Genomic DNA, 22,287 nt, shown 5'->3' on the forward strand with positions numbered 1-22,287 from the left:
TGTTCAGGATAATAGATTGGATCTATTATCCTATCACCCAAATCAACCCATCTAATACCTTATCCTCACATCAAATCCCTCAATTCGAATAGTACATAAACCCTCTTATTTCCAATGTAATAAACGATATTCTTTACCTGATTAATTTCATACTCTTTTTATAAATAATTTATTTCTGATAAATCATAGCCTAATCAGAATAAGCATAGAGATCAGAATTCCTTACGACTTGCGCACTCTCTTATTGTTGGGTCCCTAATACACAAAGATAAGTAGCCCCATCTATGATATCAATGCCTTACGATTACCTTTATGTTTCTACAATTTAAGAGATAGAGAGAATATCAGCATAAAATGGCTAACTCCAGGTGATGATGAGAAACTTACTGTCTTTGCAAATCTTGCGTTTCTGGTGATGAATTTCTTCTATGCTTTTCATATTATTCCTTTGCCTTTGATTTGTTTGATGCAGATTCATTTTTTGATACTGAAAATGGCTGCATTGGCTATAGTGATAGTGCACATTATAAAATGGAAAAGAAACGTGAGTTACTGCGCTATATCTATGAAAACTTAATTACTTGTTCTACTAGAGGCATATGTTGCGTGCTGATTCTTCTATAATATTACGATTAGTATTGTTAAGCACAAAGAATAAAAGGATTATTATTTGTAGCTTATAAAAAATGTTCAATATTATAAAAACAAGAAAAGACTTATTTGAATAAGATCAGACACAAAAACTAATGATTTATTGATAAAGACAAGAGTTATTCTATTTATACTAAGTTCTGAATGCCAAAGTAGCAATTTATCTTGTACAACGCTTATCACATCTGGTGAACCTCAGTATTTAGATAGCTGAGATGCACTTCACTTATCATAGCTTGTCCATGTTGTTGCACAACACAGACATATCTACCCATCAAGAATACCTTAATCTTTATAGACAGTTGTAGCCCTTCTGGCACAACATTGCCCCCCCAGATTCAGGTACTTCTTGTGGACATTTCGTAATCCCAGATTACAAAACATCATGACAATATAGCACATAAAGCACTTTCCAATAAATAATTACCAAATGACACTGCATCCGAGATCAGTCAGTAAAAACCTTGTGTAAAAACCTTTCATAGGACAAAAATGTAAGGAAAAGACTTGATCCCATCATGCTAGTAGCCATTTAAGACCTGTTTGATCTACCACTCTGACCAATTTCGCGAGTAGTAGTAGTTCGCCAGTTAACTGTTTGAGGAGCTAACCTACGTTTACCAGCAGCCTTTGCACCTTCTCTTCGAGCCCAATACAACTCAATGTGTTTGGCCGAATCAAAGTTTTTCACAGGCTCCCAAGTATCTTCACTAGGATCATCGAACCCTTTCCATTTTACCTTATACTCATAGTTACCAGGAGATCCTCTATGATCAATCACAGCTTGAATTTCGTAATGCTCTGCAGAGAATTCATCAATTGTGATTGATTGAGGATTCGCAGCGACTTGGTACTTGATATGATGGGTAGGCACATCTCGACTAAGGAGTGCACCCGTCTTGTCAGCCAGCACATAGGAACCTTTATCGGTTATACTATGAATCAAATAAGGTCCTTCATACCGTTCATCTAACTTATTTTGACGATGAACATTTTTAATCATAACTTTACTACCAATAGGATAGGGTTCGGCAATGACCTTATGTTTCTTCGCAAAGTTAGCATGATCAGCATTTTGTGTATCCACAATACGCTTAGAAATAGCCGGGATAAGAACATCTTGTACAAAACGGTATCGTTTGTCAATGAGTCTGTTATCAGCTTTCTCCAAACGTTTGGAATAGTCCACCTTTGAGTAATCAGCCAGACCATTTGGTTGACGATTAAACAAAAGTGTATACGGACGAGATTTATGTAGCCGAGCATACTTGACATTGATGCAGTAATTCACCCACGGAATGAAGTGCTCCCATTGATCCCTCTTACCTTTTAACAACTTGATAGTCGTTAACTTACATATTTTGATAAATGACTCAGAAACCGAGTTACCCAATGGATTGTACCCTAATGACAGGCGATGGTCTATCCCACTGATGTCCATCATAGCACGGACCACCTCATTTATCCATTCCAGGCCTCTGTCTGAAGTCAACTTGATTGGCCATCCAAAAAGTGAGAAAACTTGAAGCATTTCCCTGGCAATTGTCGTAGCCTTCTTGTCTGGAATGCATCTTATCACAGTAAATCTCGTAAAGTAATCAGTAAGGACAAATAGAAAGTTGCTGCCGAAAGAGCTAGTAACACCCATATCACCGAGATCCATGCACCAATGATCCAAAGGTTGGGCTGCATTGACACTACGGAAAGGATGATATCCCTCTCTAGCGATATTGTACCTGTTACACTCGTCACAATCAGCTAATATTCTTTCTATGTCTTTCCGAATGTTCACCCAGTGAAACCCTTCATGATGAATTGCAGTTTCAACATGTTTGATCCCAAAATGTCCAACCAGATGCTGAGCAATGATCATATTGTCTCTTTCATTAGCAGGAGGAGTGATATAGTCAGCAAACCTAAGCGTACGCAATATGAATTCCTTTTGCTTTTGCGAGACAGCTGTGGTGGTGCCATCTTTGATAAGAGTAGCGTTTACCGCAGTGCGTGCATGGTTGCTAAAAGAATTAGATCGTAACGCCTTAGTTGTCTTGACCAAAGTACGTTTCATTGGAGGCGAAGGTGTGACAACCTTGAGTTTGTTTTTGGAACCCTTTTTCTTTCTCTTTACACTTTCACCACCATCAGCATAGTACCTGCCCCCCAGAAGATGTCGTGCTGAAGCATCAGCATCCGAATCTTCGTAAAGTCGAGATAAAGCATCAGGAATTACGTTAAGGACACCGGGCAAATGCACAATATCGAAAGTATAAGAAAAAATGGTCTCCCACCATCCAAGCATGAGTGCATTGGGGACTTCCTGTGTATTCAAGTAGATCAGACTCTTATGGTCCGTATGTAAGGTAAACTCTCGCATATACAGAAAACGATGAAACTTAACCAAGGCATAGCAAATCCCTAGCAATTCCCTTTTCGTAGTACTGTAGTTACGCTCAGAAACAGACAATTTACGAGATACGAGACCTACATATCGAATCTCATCGTTGACCACTTGATATAAAACCGCGCCAAGAGCAGTTAAACTAGCATCAGTAGCCAAGTGAAATCGAATCGAAAAATCAGGAGGTGACAGCACAAGTGCCATCGTAAGTGCATCCTTCAAGTCGGCAATCGCTTTTGTATGAGACTCATTCCAAACATCTGTTAGATCCTTGTACTGTTTCAAGCTATCAAGATCTCGAGTCAGACGAGAATAACATGGAATGGCAGCACGAAAGTACGACATTAAACCCAAGAAAGATGCCAATTGACGACCAGTGGTAATAGTCGGCCAATCTGCAATGTTGGTAAGTTTTCTACCGTCAGGCAGTAATTTACCATTAATAACACTCCATCCCAAGAGATAAATACTACGCTGAGCGAAGACGACTTTCTCAGGATTGAGCACCAAATTAGCATCGGTTAAACGACGAATTACCTCAGCAACCAACGCATAGTGATCTTGTAGGCTCCCATTACTACTGCATAAGATGTCATCTACATAGCAGGAAACCGAGTGATCACCATCAGTAGGAAACGAAGTAGAACTAGAGCTTGTATTCAAATCAGAGAGCAGTGTTTGCAATGTGCGTACAACCACCGATCCGACATGGCGAATTCCATAAGCAGCCTTTTTATGGGTGTATTGGATATTCGTGAAGGGACAAGTAAATGAAACTTTATGAGCTTGCTCTGGATCTAAACCAAAGCTAGTAAAGCAAGCATGGATATCGAGACAAGTATGAATCATTTTTGTACCAATGCTCTGATGGATATGAGAGATCAAAGGTAACTGTTGTTTGTCATCCACTTCCAAGATAGCATTCAGCTTACGAACTTCACACACCACTCTAGGCTTAGACATTGTGTAATTACCATCAGCGTCCTTTTTCTTTACAACCAACAATGGATGATTGAAACGTGTATGACTAGCAGATCTTTCAACAACACCCTCATCAAGCCATATCTGAATTTGTTTGGCAACAGCATCACGATAAGCTTCAGGCAAAGGATATTGAGCTCGCCAAGCGACAGCACCTGGTTTAGTATCAAGCTTAATAATCGAATCCGGCAGATTACACTGAGTATTCTTCATATCAATGCGCGAATTCTCTTCTAATAACCCCTTTAGTGCAAGTAGAAACGGCTGTCTCTCTTCCTCACTACCAAAAGGATGTGCGTTTGGAGTAATACCATCATCAATAGGGTCTGGTACACGAGGACCTGATTGAAAGCCATGTTGACTCACCAAGCCCGTAAGACCAATGCCAAGCTTGGACAAAATATCCATACCAAGCAACACAGGTACGTTTTCCTCAGAATAGAATGGAAATACTTCAAACAAATGGTTTTTATTTGATTTATTGTAGCTAATGTGCAAACGTACCGCACCTATTCTAGGCACAGTCGTTACTTCATGAGCCATTTGAACAAAGCTCTCATCATCATCATTAGCCTCAAATCCAGCAAGAGAGGTTCCTCATTGCTGAGCAAATATATTTTGTAGCGTATCGTCGTCCACAGACATGCTACTCATCTCTTTTTCAAGAAGAATAGACTGGGCACGATTCACCAGGTCAGTATCCTCAAAGATACCATGAGCTTCACTCATCACAGCATCTTGGTCAACATCAACATTGTCACTACCACCAGAAGAAGGAGCAAGGACAACATCATCCACCGATTGTTCAGCAGAGGAGAGAGCAGGGGAAGAAGCACCTTTCTCAGCTAACGCACGATCAACACGAGCAGAGAGAAAAGCAGCTTGGATTGCAGCATCCATCGAATGTTTGCCACCACGTTTCTTAGTCATGGCACGCAAAACTTTTTTACCACCATTGCCCTGATGGGTGTTACCACCACCAGTACGAATAGCAGTGTTGCAGTGATGCATCTGCCCCTTTGGTCGAGGACCGTTACATTTGGAGCAAGTCCCTTCAGCAACATGTTCAGCAAATGTTTTGCCAAAACGATTAGCACTAGAACGTGGAGAGTTGGACGAGGGACCATTGGATCTCGACGAAGAGCTACTTTGAAAAGCGTTTCCACTAGAAGAAGGTGCGTACCGAGACTTCTTTGCTTCGTTCGAAACAGGTATGTCAGCAGCGCGTTTTCTTCCATCAAAAACAGAGCCCAAAGATTCTTGACCCGTCTCAATAGCCATCATATCCATCTTGCGCACGAGAGAGGACACATAATCAATGTCATAAAATGACGATTCTGGTGCCTGACTCATAGCAACCATTAGCAACCTAGCGGTAACCTTGGGGAAAGCGTCAAAAAACACCATCGCAACGACACCCTTATCACTGATGTCAGCTCTATTTCTCAACGTCTTAAACCGCTCTACGAAACCATCAACGGATTCTTCGTTTCCTTTAGTACAACGAAGAAACTCCCTAATTCTTTCGAATCTGAGCTGTTCTTTTGGTGTACCAAAACGACCGATGATAGCTCCCTTCAAGGTAGCCCAAGACACAGTGGAGCCAGATGCTTTCACAAACTCATCAAGCCAATTGCGAAGATCGCCGGGAAGACAAGGAGGAAGCAAACGATACCAGTGTTCGTCAAGATCAAGCGTGCAACTGCTCAACTTATCGGAAAACCGGCGACAACACTCCTCAATGTTGGCAAAAACTTCCTTTTTTTCATCTTTGACACGTCCAAACCATTGGAACAAAGGAAGATCATCAGGTACAGTTGAACTATTAGCCGCACCTTGACTAACCACTGTTACTTGGGAAGGACTCTGGTTAGGTGTGACCATAGAGAGAGCTTTCTCTATAGCCTCCAAGTTAGAGCACTTCTTCGACAGGGCAGCCTTCAAAGCGTCGACCTCTTCGTCCGACTTGTCCCCACTGTTCGCAACTTCAGCGATCAACCCATGAACCTCCTGACGAAGTCGCTCTACAGCTCCTCCGTACGAAAGCTCGCTTCCAACAGCTTGAACATCTGAACTCTTGTTCTGTTCTGCAGGAGACACAGTAAAATCATTCATAGTCATATTTTCGGTTTAAATTAGATAGGTAGGTTAAAATCTGGAAGATTCTGATTTACACGATCTTAAAAAATGTTAAGCACAAAGAATAAAAGGATTATTATTTGTAGCTTATAAAAAATGTTCAATATTATAAAAACAAGAAAAGACTTATTTGAATAAGATCAGACACAAAAACTAATGATTTATTGATAAAGACAAGAGTTATTCTATTTATACTAAGTTCTGAATGCCAAAGTAGCAATTTATCTTGTACAACGCTTATCACATCTGGTGAACCTCAGTATTTAGATAGCTGAGATGCACTTCACTTATCATAGCTTGTCCATGTTGTTGCACAACACAGACATATCTACCCATCAAGAATACCTTAATCTTTATAGACAGTTGTAGCCCTTCTGGCACAACAAGTATCAAAGAGTACTTTTCTCTATGCAGCATTTACTTTTGTGATCCAGTATTTCGAGAAACATGAAAATTGATCTTGTCTACAATCGAATTTTCGTCATCGTCGACAGAATCTTCTTCGGATTGCGCTTGGGATCCCTCAGAAAATACCAGATCATCTTCATCGAATTGGGTTTGGTAAGTTGCGGTGTCATTGCTTGGCCTGGCATTGTATTTGTAATCGATTATGCCAGACAATGATTTGGAGACAGCAAACTGCGGCAACCAATCTTTGAAGAACCCAGAGATGTCAACGCCCTTTTTGGCTACATCGTTAATGACGGTCTTGATCAACAAGGCTTGAAACCTGTTGTCCAGCTTGCTGAAAGTGATATTTGGGAACTGTCTATCAGCTTTCTTTGCCTGGTTGTATGCTGCATCTTTGACAAGCTCCCAGACCTTCTTGCCATCAAGGTGTTCCCCACCTAATCGATGCTCCTCAAGGACGTTGATGCATAGCTCAACAGAAAGCTCCTCCAGATGTTTGTTGTCTGCTTTGCTTGGACGGCATATCACTCCATCTAGTCTCGCAACATTGGCCGTGCTCGGAGAGGTAGATTGTTGAACAATATGCTGCAGCATAGCTTTTACTTCGGTCTGGTTGTCATTACATTCCTTGACCTGTTTGCTAAGATTGGACAACTCCTGTTCAATGTTCTCCAATCTTTGTAAGAATAGTTGTTGTGCTTGATCCATTTTTGAATAAGTGATTAGTGTAAAGTGTAAAATAGAGCAGTGCTTTGAGATGGTTGTATCAATTGCGATAAATGCGTAACAATCTATGAAAGACAGAGAAAAACTGGTCTAGTAATGTTTCCAATAATTAATAGCACCCGCTATCACAGATATTGATGTTTCAATCATGCAGATTGAAACGCATGCAATGTGAACTATTAGATTTCACTATAGATATTCACATGGCTATTCAATACCAATCAAAGTGTATTCTATGTTCAATATTGCATGCGTTTCAATCATACAGATTGAAACGCATGCAATATAAGGAGCATAAAAGACAATCCAGACAGATTTGTGTTTAACCTTTATTTCTAATATTATTTACGATGCCATTTTTTTGTGCCCAGTGTTGCCGAAGAATTCGCAATAGACATGAAAAACAGCATAAACTTTGGCACTCTTCAAATGACACAACAACTGTAGACTTGCACAACCTGGAGACTAATCAGTATCAAAGAAAGCAAGAACTGAACATGATACTCAGGCTGGATCTTACACTGAAAGAAATAGTCAGCAAGAAAACAGCGATGGTGAACCTGGTAGCGATGGTGAACCTGGTAGCGATGGCGGATATGACTTTGGAGACTCTGATGGACTCGGCGCTAACTATAGTGACAATCAGATGTCTGACAGTTGCGAGGCATTACCACCACTGGATGCTAAAAATACTGAAATCCACAAGATCTTCAGGGAAGAAAACTTGACAAACTCAAGCATCCGAAGACTTGTTCAATGGCACAACCAAACGTATCCTTGTAAGTAACCATAACAAAGTTGGTTGTTTCAAAGCGCTAACATCTACTATGATAAGTTGCAACGCCTATAGTCTCAACATTCAAGGCCAGCTCTGCTAGGAAAAGGGCCACTTCTTTTGCACCTGTTGTGCCAGAAGGGCTACAACTGTCTATAAAGATTAAGGTATTCTTGATGGGTAGATATGTCTGTGTTGTGCAACAACATGGACAAGCTATGATAAGTGAAGTGCATCTCAGCTATCTAAATACTGAGGTTCACCAGATGTGATAAGCGTTGTACAAGATAAATTGCTACTTTGGCATTCAGAACTTAGTATAAATAGAATAACTCTTGTCTTCATCAATAAATCTTTTAGTTTTTGTGTCTGATCTTATTCAAATAAGTCTTTTCTTGTTTTTATAATATTGAACATTTTTTATAAGCTACAAATAATAATCCTTTTATTCTTTGTGCTTAACAGCACCTTATACAGTCGATGTGTGCATCAGGTATTGCTATGCCTTTCAACCAGAGGATGGGGACGAATGTCCAGTGTGCTTTGAAAAGAGATTCGATATTGATGGTAGCCCCAGAAGAACCATCAAGATGCTACCAATCGGTCCACAACTTGCCACATTGTTCGAAAATCCAAACTTCATCAGAGTGCTTGATGACGAGGATTCATCCATCAGAGCAAGGTTCAAGGGCGATACAATGCTAAATTTAGTGAACAACAAGCATCTATTCGACAATAGATACGACATTGGCCTGTCCCTGTACGTAGATAGATTCCAATCACACAAAAAAGGCGGTGCAAAGTTGAACTTGGTCATGCTACAAATCTTGAACCTTCCTTCTGCCTACAGATACAAAATTGAGTTCCTGATTGATTTCGACATTATCCCAAACACCAAGAGATTAGACAGTTACCTTCAATACCTTGTCAGCGAATTGGAAAAATTGGCTCATGATGGACTACAAGTGCAGAGAAACAACTCCACAAGTATCTCGCTCAAAGTCCACCTCATGGGATCCTTTGGTGATATCCCCAGCGTCAGCGAACTTAATTTCCTCGCATCCCATACGTCGCTTCAAGGCTGCCGTTTTTGTACGATCATTGGCATCAGCAAAAATGGTGTTATTTCTTTTCAATTAGCAGCTAATAATGAAGATTGACCACTACGATTGCTAACAATTGAAGAATACAAATCCAGTGCACTAGAACTTGGTATCGAGAGGCCTTCTTTGTTTCGAAACCTGCCATCATTCATTGATCCAACGTTTGTGGGCTTGGATGAATTTCATTTGTTTGGACAAAACATGGGACCAAGAATCAAGAAAATGTTTACGGACAAGGAATCGATTCTTCGCTTGAAGCCGCGACAAATAGAGAAGATCATCGTTTGCTTGAACCAACTTGCAAGCACATCACCTTTGATCATCTTCGAAGGCGATTTCATGGATGTCTTCAGCAAGGGAGGGACAGCTCGAGGAGTAGATTGGTTGGTGTTTCTAAAGTACTTTGTGCCCACTGTGGAATACATCCACTATGATCTGCATTCCGACAGTTCATCCAGTTACCAGATTTAGATATAAACTGCATGTACACTGGATTAGATGTACGATATCGATTTATACTATGATCATGAGAAGATATGGACTTCAGATACGCTAGTACTATAAGATTCATACTATATAAGATATAGGCTATAGATGGCACCACGGACATGGATGGCACTATAGACTTATACTTGTATTCCGACATTGACTACGGATGTTTACCATATCTGGATAGGCACCAAGATTAATGCAATATGAGCTTGTTGCTTCAGATGTGCACTTTATGATCCACGCTATAAGACACATGCTTATATCCGTGATACTAGCTACAGATACTTTATGTACTACAGACTTGTACTATATATGAGACATGCTATAGACATGCATACGATATGCTATAGACATGCCATATATCCAGATACATGCTAAAGATGTATGCTTAGCGATATACACTCAGATATGTACTATTAATATAGACTAAGAAGACTGTACCTATCGGATACATGCTACTAGATCGATATTAATTATCCTTATGGAAAGGATAGATCAGGGTACTTCGGATGAGAGTCTAATTATTCATCCAGACAGAGCTAAATCATGATTAGCTTGCTGGAGTTGTCTTTTGGCATGATTAGACATTAGTTGATCTGAGTTGACTTATTTGTGAATCTAATTAATAGAACTTTTATCCATTGTTATAGTATATAAGAAGGATCATCTACCTGGCCAGTAGAGAGACTTCAGTTTACTTTACACCTGTCAGTTTGATAATAAAATATACCTTTATCAAGTTGACATTACTGTTTTTTTTTTATTCTTTTTTTTCCGTGAATTTTAGTCTGTAAAGCCTCAAATTCCACATTTTTTTCAACTCAAAGGTTATCACTTTTACACTTGATCTTATACTCTACATTTTATTATTCTACTTTAAAAACTATTTTTATCATGTCTCACAACCAATACAACGCTACTGAAAACACTCAAGAGGATATTGCTCAAGACTCTATCCGTGTTTCTTCTCCTTATGACTCATCTATGCAAGTGGATGAGCACGCTCAACTTTCTGCAGTTGATCATCTTCTCAAGAAGATTGACACTGCTCAGGCTTGCTTGGATCAGATCCATCGTAACGCTGGTGATACTTACACTGAGGAAGAACGCTTGGCGGCTGATGAAGCATCTGCGTCTATCGAATGGCTCAGCAAGCAAGTCAATGCGATTACTAAGAGGGCTGATTCCAAAGCAAGACCTGTCAATCTCAATGAGATCCCCCGTTTCCAGGTGGTAGGACAAGCTAAGCATTGGCCTGACCATCCAAGATTCACCACAGTCGATCATTTCTTCAGTGCTTTTGAGAACGTCATCAGAGCATCCGGTAATGAAGTAAATTTGGTTTGGAAACGCTACGTGCCTGTTTCACTGCCATTTGACTTCGAATCATGGACCAAGAATGATCTTCTGGCATGTAATGATTGGGATCAAGCCAAGGCATTGTTCCGCAAACATTTTGGTGCTCCCATCAACTCTGAGGAATCCATGGCCAAACTCTTCAGCATGCGCATGAAGAACAATGATACTCTACAGGACTATACGAATAAGTTCATGAAGTACGTCAAGGATTGTGGCTTCCCTCCTAACAGCAACATGTTAGCCAAGTTCTATCAGTTCACGCTGTTACGCAAGAATCAGCAAATGATGGTCAACCAAATGTCCGTCAAGCATGGTTCCAACCACAAATGGACTATCAACGAGATCTATGAGTGTGTGTTGCCTTTGTTCCTTGTTGACGAGCAAAATCGTGGTAATGATGATGTTGAGGTCGACATCAGAGGTAAGCGTAAGGGTGGTTCTGGTGGTTCTGGTTCGAGAACAAAGATGGCAAGGGTATCTGCTACTGGGTATTTCTGTGCGAAGCATGGCGGGAGCAATGCCAACCACAACACCATTGACTGTAAGTCAAGATTGAAGCACTTTGGCTCTGACAACAAGCCTAACCGGGCTACTACTGCTGCTCCGTATTCTATGAATTCCTCATCCTCTGATCCCAAAACCTGCAACTTTTGTGGTAAGCCCCGTGCTTACGGTCATCGTTGTCAAGAGTTCTACGACTGGAAGAAGGAGAGAGAATCAAGGAAGAACATTGGTGTGCATACTGTACAAACAACCACTGTTCGCAAGGACAACAAGTCTGGTTCTGGTTCTGAGACCAACGATGTTACCATGGAAAGTAGCACTGATTCTGACATTGGTGATGCTATTGGAGATGTCACCATGGAGGAAATAGATGCTTGCTTGGACGAGATTGAAGCAGAGGATGCCTCGCTCAACTGTAAGTCTAATGTGAAAAATGTACCTGAAAGTTTCAATCCATTTCAGTTACTGACTCCTATTATTTTAGAGAGCAAAGAAGGAAAACCAGTCCGTTTGATCGCGAAAGTAGATACGGGATCAGATTCCACCTTCTTAAATAAAAACATTTTTCACAATAAACTACTATTCACTTCCCAAGATATTATTTCTGTCGAAGGCAATTTGAACTTTCTGAGTCATTCAGTAAAGAGATTGGGTAAAACACCAGCTATCAAGATAAGATATCTTAATGACATTGCATTTGATCACTCGTTTGAGCTATCCAATTTTATTCAGGACCTAGGCGATTTTGATGTGCTACTGGGTGTAGACACATTAAGTCGACTTAGAATTGGGCTAACTGGCGTTGCTCACAAGTTTGCTGATATTGGACATCTTACAGAGGAAGAGAAATCAGAGCTTCTTGAAAGCATCGATTTCGAAAATGTCAATTTTGATACTAAACATTCTATTGATCCAGAAACCGCATCAATCTTTGAATCCCAAGTTGAGGAGAATAAGTATATGAGCAACATCCAAGATGCTATTGATGAGAATCAGAGAATCAAGCCTGGAACATTTTGTAACGTGCCTGAATCTGAGATCACTATACCAATCAAGGAGAATGTTGATTACTACGTCAAGCAATATCCGATCGCACATCATGCAATGCCCGAAATCGAAAAGCAATTGAATGAATGGCTGGATGTAGGAATTGTAGAACAGTGTAGACCTAACGGCTTATTCAACAGCCCTCTCATTGCAGTATCAAAGAAGGACAATGATGGCAAACCCACCAAAACTCGAGTTTGTATGGATGTGCGGAGGATCAACCAGCATATGCCCAACAATACAAACCAATTTGAGATACCAAATATACAGGATATCTTCACCCGGATCAAGCAGAAGGGGACAATATTTTCGAAAATCGATCTGAAAAACGCATATTTTTCATTTAGAATTTCTGACATATCAAGAAATGTGCTTTTGTTCAATTTTAGAGGAAAATCGTATAGATGGTTAGGCTGCTGTTTCGGGTTGCGCCCAATCACATCTGTCTTTAGCTCTGTCATGAACATTTTGTTTTCTGATATGCCCAACGTGGAGGTCTATGTGGACGACCTATGCCTCGTATCTTCATCCTTATCCAGTCATTGCGAATTGATTAAGGAGGTGCTGAGACGCTTGACACATGCCAACTTAAAGATTGGTGTTGAAAAGTGCTCCTGGTTTCGATCTAGCATCTACTTGCTAGGCTTTGTAGTTGGTCCTCATGTTTCCAAGGTTGACATGCGACGTCTCTCTGACATTGATCATTGGGGTCCATGCAAATCTGCCAAACAGGTTAAACAACTAGCTGGTGTTATTTCATATTTGAGACCACACATCCCAAATCTGTCAAAACTGATGGCGCCTATTGATGCTCTACGAAATGATCCAGATGCTGGTAGCAAATGGACTGAGAAGCACACCAAACGACTTGAGATTATCAAGAAGGTCTTGTTATCTGAAGCTTTACTGACTGCACCAGACATGAATAAGAAATTTTATCTTGAATGTGATGCTAGCTTATATGCAGTTGCAGTCATTTTGACGCAGCGCGACGATCAAGGACGCACAGTCTATGTGGCGATGTTGAGCAAATCTCTGACCAAATCCCAACAGAACTGGCCTGTCCTGAGACGAGAACTGTATGCCGTGTTATTCGGTTTAGTTCGTTTGCGACCCTTATTGTACGGGCATCCTGAGATTGAGGTTATGACAGATCATCGAGCTCTGATTTATATCTACACATGTAAATGTCCTACTAGAGTCATTCAAAATTACATGGAGATTTTAAACGAGTATCCCCAACTGCAATTCACTCATATCAAGGGCTTAGACAACATCTTACCTGACAAACTTAGTCGCTTGTATGAACCTTTAGAAGATCATACAGAGCTGGCGGGAGACAGTGATAAGAAAATTGCTAAATTACAAAAGAATATCATGAGAAGCAAAGGCTCCAAGAAACGATTCATTGGCAACAATAAGCAAACAAAGCATTATCTAACCAAGAACAAAGTAGTCTATAACAAAGACAAGCACTTGAATGTACTTGCTATGAAGATCAAGGAGGGCAATTATGAAAGCGTTGCTTACATTGCACCACCTGACAATGAGAGAGACCAACTGCTTCGTGAAACTCATGAATTTGGACACTTTGGTGCCGCTAGTATTGTCAAGAAACTACATGAAGAAGGTATTCATTGGACAGGTCTATATGATGATGCAAAGGCAATTTGTCAATCATGTATGGAATGTGCAAGACACAATGTAGTTCAAAAGGGTTACCATGAACTGAGAAACGTTGTAGCGTATGGTCCATTTGATCACATAGGCATTGACTTTCTTGGTCCGTTAACTCCAACCAACAATGGCAATATATATATATTAGTTGTATACGACATTTGCACCAGATTTATTATAACTCGTGCATTGCCCAACAAACAAACCGATACTGTCGCTAGAGCTCTGACTACCATCTTTGGAGACTTTGGCGTAGTACAAATACTACAATCTGATAATGGACGTGAATTCAAGAGTGCTTTGATGAGCGAGATCGGTAAAGCACTTGGCATCAATCAAAGATACTCTACGGCTTTCCACGCTAGGGGCAATGGTGCATCCGAATCAGGTGTTAAAAATATTCTTAATGCACTTCGTAAGATGGTCAGTGAACACATCTATGACTGGGACTCGGTTCTACCTGGAACTCAACTGGCTATAAACACAAAAATTAGGTATCGCACTGAGAGTGCACCTTTTCAATTGATGTTTGCTAGACCATTGAATAGATTCGTAGACTACGATGATCCTAAGATCAAGGACAACTTACCAAAGAAGCCTATGACTCTCGGTGAGCTACGCAAGAAGGCAGAGATTATGAACCAGGTTGTCTTTCCAGCTATTAACCAAAGAACACAACGCATTATTGAAGAGCAAGCAACGCGATTCAATAAGCATCACAAGATTACACACTTCAAAGTTGGTGATTGGGTTATGGTAAGACTTCCGCATAGAGAAAGCAAACTTGAGGCCGCTTATGATGGACCTTATCAAGTTGTTCAAAAGAAAAGATCTACATATGTGTTGAAAGACGATATGAATGAACTACTACATCGCGACTATGTGCCATCTGAATTGAAGCTGGTAGCAATCGACGAGTCTATCATCGAACAAGAAGTATATGAGGTTGACGAGATCAGAGCGCATCGTGGTCCTGAACACAATAGAGAGTATTTGGTAAAATGGAAGACATTTGGAGAAGCTGCCAACTCCTGGGAAACTGCTGCATCGTTCAACAACCCTCAAACCATTCGTAAGTACTGGGCAAAGATCAAGGAATATGAGCTGCTTGAGAAGAGAAGACAGGCACTAAATAGTGACACTGCTTCCTCCAAATCAAAGCGTAAGCGTGATGATTCTGACAAGCGTTTGAGAGGCTCTAAGAGACTCAACGTTGCAGAACAGTAAAGTGATGTTTGTCATGGGATATATCAGGGCAACATGCAAATTGCAGTAGCACCTTTAGACTATCACATTGCGTTATATCTTTGTCAGCGAATGCGAAATACAGATCATTGATCGTTTACATAATTCTTTGAATTAGTCAACATGCGTTGAAACTGGTGGGGGCAAATGTGGAATACATCCACTATGATCTGCATTCCGACAGTTCATCCAGTTACCAGATTTAGATATAAACTGCATGTACACTGGATTAGATGTACGATATCGATTTATACTATGATCATGAGAAGATATGGACTTCAGATACGCTAGTACTATAAGATTCATACTATATAAGATATAGGCTATAGATGGCACCACGGACATGGATGGCACTATAGACTTATACTTGTATTCCGACATTGACTACGGATGTTTACCATATCTGGATAGGCACCAAGATTAATGCAATATGAGCTTGTTGCTTCAGATGTGCACTTTATGATCCACGCTATAAGACACATGCTTATATCCGTGATACTAGCTACAGATACTTTATGTACTACAGACTTGTACTATATATGAGACATGCTATAGACATGCATACGATATGCTATAGACATGCCATATATCCAGATACATGCTAAAGATGTATGCTTAGCGATATACACTCAGATATGTACTATTAATATAGACTAAGAAGACTGTACCTATCGGATACATGCTACTAGATCGATATTAATTATCCTTATGGAAAGGATAGATCAGGGTACTTCGGATGAGAGTCTAATTATTCATCCAGACAGAGCTAAATCATGATTAGCTTGCTGGAGTTGTCTTTTGGCATGATTAGACATTAGTTGATCTGAGTTGACTTATTTGTGAATCTAATTAATAGAACTTTTATCCATTGTTATAGTATATAAGAAGGATCATCTACCTGGCCAGTAGAGAGACTTCAGTTTACTTTACACCTGTCAGTTTGATAATAAAATATACCTTTATCAAGTTGACATTACTGTTTTTTTTTTATTCTTTTTTTTCCGTGAATTTTAGTCTGTAAAGCCTCAAATTCCACACCCACAGTTCTTATCGACCACGTTGATTTATGCCATTTGGATCCTACTGTCTCTGAAGCTGCCAAGGAAGCCCTACGTACAATATCTCTGATTTGCTCAGTATGCTTGCAGCAGAATATATCTGAGAGCGAGATACAAAAATTGGAGGAACTAGTCACCAAGTGGCACCAATTTCTTTGTCTTCACATCTCAGCAAAATTCTTTCCAATCAGCGAACATTATTTGGAGCATATCACGATGGTGATTCGAAAGATAGGCCCCATGCCTCAGTACAGTTGCCGTGTTTTGGAGAGAAAAATCCAAATGATCAAGAAGAGAATCCATGGCTGTAGTCAAGTCGCAAAACAAGCGGAAAATATCATGCTGGATATTGCATGTAACAGCTATAAAAAAAGAAGGACAATTGCATTTGACAGTTCGACGGATACTGCCATCACCTTCTCAAAATCATTGAATATGGGCGACATCAAGCTGTCACCGTCTATTGCTTCTATGTTGTGCAAATATTACAATACTGCTCGTGTCAATCCGCAGATCAAGTGCGCTACCTCACTACGACTTGGCAGCAACATCACGATCGACTCTACTTTCGATCCACCAAGTAGAAAGAAGAAGCTGTCAGACCATGCCCTGGTCAATTGTGCTCGCCGCAGTTTGCTACCATTGCTGGTAAAGGTGTTGCTCATCTTTGAGCACAACTTCTCTGGTGCAACACATGCTCTAGCCGTTTGCCAAGTCTATCAGAACGTAACGGTATCAACGTCCGGCATCCCTGAATGTTTCCTTGACAATGCCAACTCGGATACTTCCAATGGTGCATGGGATCTGGATATAATAGCTGTCGATGATATTTTGTCTTCAGTTGCAGTTCTGAAGTCTGCCATATCTGGGAAGCTCTTCTTTGTTTGGCCTGATATGAAAAGAATTGATTTGAAAGTATACAATGATGATTCTATATTTGACTTTGCATAAAATAAATATACGCCAACATCATGGTCCTCTTTCTCTCAAACTTACTAATGTTCGTACATCCTTCCAAATTACTAGCCATCCCACTGTTCTATATCTTAATGCTCATTCTTTTGCCCGGTCGCATGCAAAGCTGAAAATCCATTCCTAATAATAATAACTAGTTAATATTGTTTCCTTTCTATTGTTGCTCTGTAATAATATATCTTCTTTCTTTCCTCTTCCTATCCTATTATGACATTCAGATACCTCTAAATAAAAAATGGAGCACGACTCCCTTACAAGAAAGAATCTCAAGCAGTTGACAAATAAGAAATAAAAATGGCGTAGCGATGACTACTCGCTTTTCTGATGAAGATCGTTTCGTGGTAAAAAAATCGCTGGATAATATCTAAATTTTATCTAAATTTTCCCAAATTTCTCCAAATTTCTCTAAGCTTAATTTATTAATTTTCATCTGCATGAATTTATCTGAATATTTCTAAAGGGATTTGGACAAATTCAGAGTGATTAAGACATTTTTAGGATATTTCAGAAAAAATTGGTGAAGTTCTAATATATTCAGATAAATTTGAATCTTTTTTAGTCACAGTGTTTTATACATATGTCTTTGTTCAAAATCGTCTGATTTATCAAGGACCAAATGTGAATTAAATTAGCATAAAAAGTATCGTTTATTATGATGTATATAACGTGGGTATTTATAATAATGGATTACAGGTGATAGGAACTAGTGGGTAGGGCTCCATTAGATCTAGTTTTATGTGAGTAATAGATGTAAGTATGCTATATGTTATGTTCCAATGGTAATTTTGCTATAAGGTATGTTTCATGGCTGTCATCTTGTGTACTTAAGGTACGATTATCCGTCAATCTATTTCTAAATGCAGATATTGTAATTCTGGTAGATCATCGTCTACTTTCGAAATCATCTGTATATCATCAACAACCCACCATCCGATCTAAGACCCAATTACCCTAGTGTTTTTATTGCAATATTTTTCTATAGAGACATCATGCTATTGTAAGAGCTCTCGCATCAATAATATTTCAAAACGGGAAATACTTTTGTACGTCCAGAGTCTTGGATTTGAGATGATAAAAGATAGCAGATCATGGTGGTGATGTATATTGCATTCTTGGTGGGGCATTTGGTACTACTGAAAGAGCCCTGTATCCAGTGTACTGCTGCAGTAGTAGTGGTACAACATATTGTATAATCTTCCATACATAATAAATTTACAAAAACATTCTTCACACAAAATCGTTTAATGGATGATGAATTCAATAATCACACCTTATCTTACTTTTGAATAATGAAGGATATAAATTTGTATCATTATTTGAATACATTTTTATTACAAACACAAAATTATAATACATGACAGATCAATAGGAAATCAACTAGTTGTACCCCTTCGTTGTTTCAACCTCTGAGCCAATCAGATCGCGTAAAAACTCCGCTGACCTAAAAAAAATTTGCGAGGGTTTCCCCCTGTTTTGATGTGAGGCAAAATTTTAAGCTCCGCTATATAGTAATATAGCTGTTACTATCATCAAATTTCCCTCAGGTGCTAGAGCATGCCTTACTTACACCACCTAGCTTTAAATTCAGGCGTTGAGACCCTCAATCATCACTAAAGTAAGTAGTGATAACCAAGTGGAGGCGGCCTATCTACCTCCTAGTCTCGGATAGAGTCTTGTTGAGCTTCAGGGATAGGCACATCCACACAACGTAAAAAATTATGCCTCAAAGAAACATAATCAAAGGAACAAATGAACATAATACTATAAGAGAATAGTAGTATTCAGGCAAAAAAAAAGAGACACTCACACGAAGCGAGTCAAAGAAAAGCATAACAAACACAACATCAAAGATGTTTAAAAAAAACTCGTTGCTGTTGCAAGAAAAATGCATACTACATGAGCAGCGCGCATGGTAGTAATAGTCAGATGTAAAGCAACATGACACAAATACGCACAACTGCAAAAGCAACAGTGGTATTATAAGTTTACGATACAACATAATAACTAATGTTGTTTCCTGTAAAGCTACAGAGGAAACACTACCAAGAAAAGAAAAAGAAGAAAGCGCAACAAGGCAAACATCATGAATGCATTATCACGAGAAAGGAAGCAATAATACAAGCGTCCAAAGAAGTTTTATATCATTGCGACCAGAAGAAAGAAGATACTTACCACTTACCACAGCCACAGATAAACCAGAAGAGTATAGGCAATCACCGGAGGCAGACCAAAGAACGAGGAGCATGCACCAAATACAGCAGACCAGAAAAGACCAGATTAGCAGGAGCTGCAGCAGCAATACCAGCACCATAGAAAAACTATAGAACGAACGTTATCAGCAAAGAACAGACAAAGACCAAAGCAGTTATTTACTGCTTATCACCACCAGAGATAGACCAGAAAAGTATAGGTAATCACCAGAGATAGACCAGAGAACAAGCATACTACAACAAATAGAGTAGACTAGGAAAGACCGGATTAGCAGCAGCAGCGGCAGCAACACCAGCACCATAGAAGAACCAAAGAACGAACAACACCAGAGACCAGCCAAAGACCGAAGAAGCAGGCAGCAGAGATGGCAGAGAAGTAATGGCAGCAGCACTCACTCAAACAAGCAAAAAATTACTAAAACATAATAAACAAACTCAATTAATGTTAGTTTTATGTCTTTCAGTGCTCGTTATCGAATGGTACCTAATATATTCCACTTCAAAGAAGCAGTATCAAGTTCTTCCAACAGTACAAGACAGAGTTATCGGATGCTACAGTGTTATTATCAATCAAACGGTGTCCAAAACCACCATGGTTTGATACTAAAACGCGTTTTGCAAAAGGGTAAAAAAACGAGGGCATGGAAAAATGAGAGGGCACCCTATTCGACGTCACGACCAGTAGAGTTAATCTCAGTCTTGTACCGTAGCAGCCATAATTGCGGCAATTTAATTTGACATTGTGCAGTGGTATCTTCGTGTTCAAACTTGGCTTGATCTCACACCCTTTAAACGTTTTTGCTAAATTTGACTATAAAAACTGTCGTTGTCTAACCCAACTTTCTAATACATCTCTAGAGGATTAAAGAAGCAGCATCGAATGATGCTGATTACTTTTAGCTTTCAGACCTAAAACAATGAGCAATTTCCAAAAATATGAAAACAAGTTTTCTGAGAATATGTCAAAATTTAGCATATGAAAGTCTCATAGAAAGAGGTTCCAATGTTGCATTTAATTTTTACGATCAATTTGATCTAATACCTATCATAGGAAAAGTCTTCACTTTTGACGTGAAAAACGCGATCGTTTGATTTTCAAGAATTTTCCCTTGCTAGTACTCATGTAAAAAACGACGATTTTCATGAGTTTGCAACGTCCCAAAGAAAATTGAAATAAAGCATCAGTAAGTAAAGCGTGGTCAAGAAGAGTCGTTTGGCGCTATTCCAAGTCAGTAGACAAGTACAATTTAAGCTATTCTTTATTCGATAACATGTGTTGTGCCAGAAGGGCTGCAAGTGCCTATAAAGATTAAGGTATTCTTGATAGGTAGATATATCTGTGCTGTGCAACAACATGGACAAGCTCTGATAATTGAAGTGCATCTCAGCTATCTAAATGCTGAGGTTCACCAGATGTGATAAGCGTTGTACAAGATAAATTGCTACTTTGGCATTCAGAACTTAGTATAAATAGAATAACTCTTGTCTTCATCAATAAATCTTTAGTTTTTGCGTCTGACCTTATTCAAATAAGTCTTTTCTTGTTTTTGTGATATCAAATATTTTTTATAAGCTAAAGATTATAATCCTTTTATTCTTTGTTGTGCTTAACAACATGATAAGGTGCTGTTGCGTGATCTGGTATCTATTACGCGGTTTGAGGTGAGGAATATCTTTTAAATTTATTACGTTGTGAGAAAAGTTATAGTATAATAGATACAGCAGTACACTAGGAACCAGACTCTCCCAATAACAAACATCCTCCTGACGAACATGTATCGTTCATCATTGATTTCCAACGTGTCTCAATTCTGTGGGTTGCTATCTTTTACCTCGTAATATCAATTCCTGAACTTATAAAATAATTCCGGTTTTGAGGTTTAGGCCGTCATTTATAAAATCAAGCTTTAAAATATTGTGTTAATCAGTGTGAATATATGAAACACTCACAACATTATGGGGAGAGTAGGAGGAGACTCTGGCTGTCCTCTCCCTCCCACCCGGATTCTTTTTATTTTCATATATTTCCGAAATTGCGAACACTTTGATAAAGAACACACAATACAAGAAATTTTATTTTATATATATACTTTCGACAAATAAAGAAAAATTGGTAACACAGTCAGAGTCTCCGACTCTTGACCCATAAATGATGCTAGAGCTTTGGAGATAGCCTGTTTCTTCTATACCAACTTTAAGGGACAAAAACGATAGTGGAGCTGGGTTTTAGGTTAGATGATGTGTTGCTGATCAGGAACAGAGGATTTTGGAAATAAGACAATTTCGAGGAAAGAACTACTACGTATAAAACTTATTGAAAGCTATTAGTTACAAGGGATTGCGAGTGGTTGATTGATGGATTAGGTGTCGAGAAACGTTGTAGTGAGAACTTTTTGGTTAAACTTTTGTCCGTTGTGATTTGGCAAAGGGTCAAAGGTGTGCGGCGCATTTGATCAAAAAAGGAGAATGGCTTTTTCACGGCATATATTGGTTAATGTTAGAGATTTCGTACCACAGCAATCGTATGCTCATTTTG

The 22,287-nt window shown here is 39.3% G+C and overlaps 6 protein-coding genes across 6 annotated transcripts; 3 read left to right on the plus strand and 3 right to left on the minus strand.

Moving 5' to 3' along the window:
- Positions 1 to 1,183: 1,183 nt before the first annotated feature.
- ATC70_003608 (uncharacterized protein) lies at positions 1,184 to 4,573 on the minus strand (the record flags this gene model as incomplete). The annotated part of the gene is made up of 1 exon (XM_064822964.1): positions 1,184 to 4,573. One exon carries the CDS (start codon positions 4,571 to 4,573, stop codon positions 1,184 to 1,186), a length of 3,390 nt encoding a protein of 1,129 aa, XP_064679564.1.
- Positions 4,574 to 4,627: 54 nt separating this feature from the next.
- Positions 4,628 to 6,151, minus strand: ATC70_003609 (uncharacterized protein; the record flags this gene model as incomplete). The annotated part of the gene is made up of 1 exon (XM_064822965.1): positions 4,628 to 6,151. One exon carries the CDS (start codon positions 6,149 to 6,151, stop codon positions 4,628 to 4,630), a length of 1,524 nt encoding a protein of 507 aa, XP_064679565.1.
- Positions 6,152 to 6,586: 435 nt separating this feature from the next.
- ATC70_003610 (uncharacterized protein) lies at positions 6,587 to 7,288 on the minus strand (the record flags this gene model as incomplete). Its single annotated transcript, XM_064822966.1, has 1 exon — positions 6,587 to 7,288. The coding sequence occupies one exon, from the start codon at positions 7,286 to 7,288 to the stop codon at positions 6,587 to 6,589; it is 702 nt and encodes a 233-aa protein (XP_064679566.1).
- A 1,383-nt stretch (positions 7,289 to 8,671) lies between these two features.
- ATC70_003611 (uncharacterized protein) lies at positions 8,672 to 9,655 on the plus strand (the record flags this gene model as incomplete). Its single annotated transcript, XM_064822967.1, has 2 exons — positions 8,672 to 9,200; positions 9,267 to 9,655. The coding sequence occupies 2 exons, from the start codon at positions 8,672 to 8,674 to the stop codon at positions 9,653 to 9,655; spliced, it is 918 nt and encodes a 305-aa protein (XP_064679567.1).
- Positions 9,656 to 10,570: 915 nt separating this feature from the next.
- vps29 (Vacuolar protein sorting-associated protein 29) lies at positions 10,571 to 15,490 on the plus strand (the record flags this gene model as incomplete). Its single annotated transcript, XM_064822968.1, has 1 exon — positions 10,571 to 15,490. The coding sequence occupies one exon, from the start codon at positions 10,571 to 10,573 to the stop codon at positions 15,488 to 15,490; it is 4,920 nt and encodes a 1,639-aa protein (XP_064679568.1).
- A 1,292-nt stretch (positions 15,491 to 16,782) lies between these two features.
- ATC70_003613 (uncharacterized protein) lies at positions 16,783 to 17,517 on the plus strand (the record flags this gene model as incomplete). The annotated part of the gene is made up of 1 exon (XM_064822969.1): positions 16,783 to 17,517. The coding sequence occupies one exon, from the start codon at positions 16,783 to 16,785 to the stop codon at positions 17,515 to 17,517; it is 735 nt and encodes a 244-aa protein (XP_064679569.1).
- Between the last annotated feature and the right edge of the window lie 4,770 nt (positions 17,518 to 22,287).

The sequence above is a fragment of the Mucor velutinosus genome (assembly GCF_035048745.1).
Source record: "Mucor velutinosus strain NIH1002 chromosome Unknown tig00000165, whole genome shotgun sequence".
NCBI classification, from domain to species: Eukaryota; Fungi; Mucoromycota; class Mucoromycetes; order Mucorales; family Mucoraceae; genus Mucor; species Mucor velutinosus.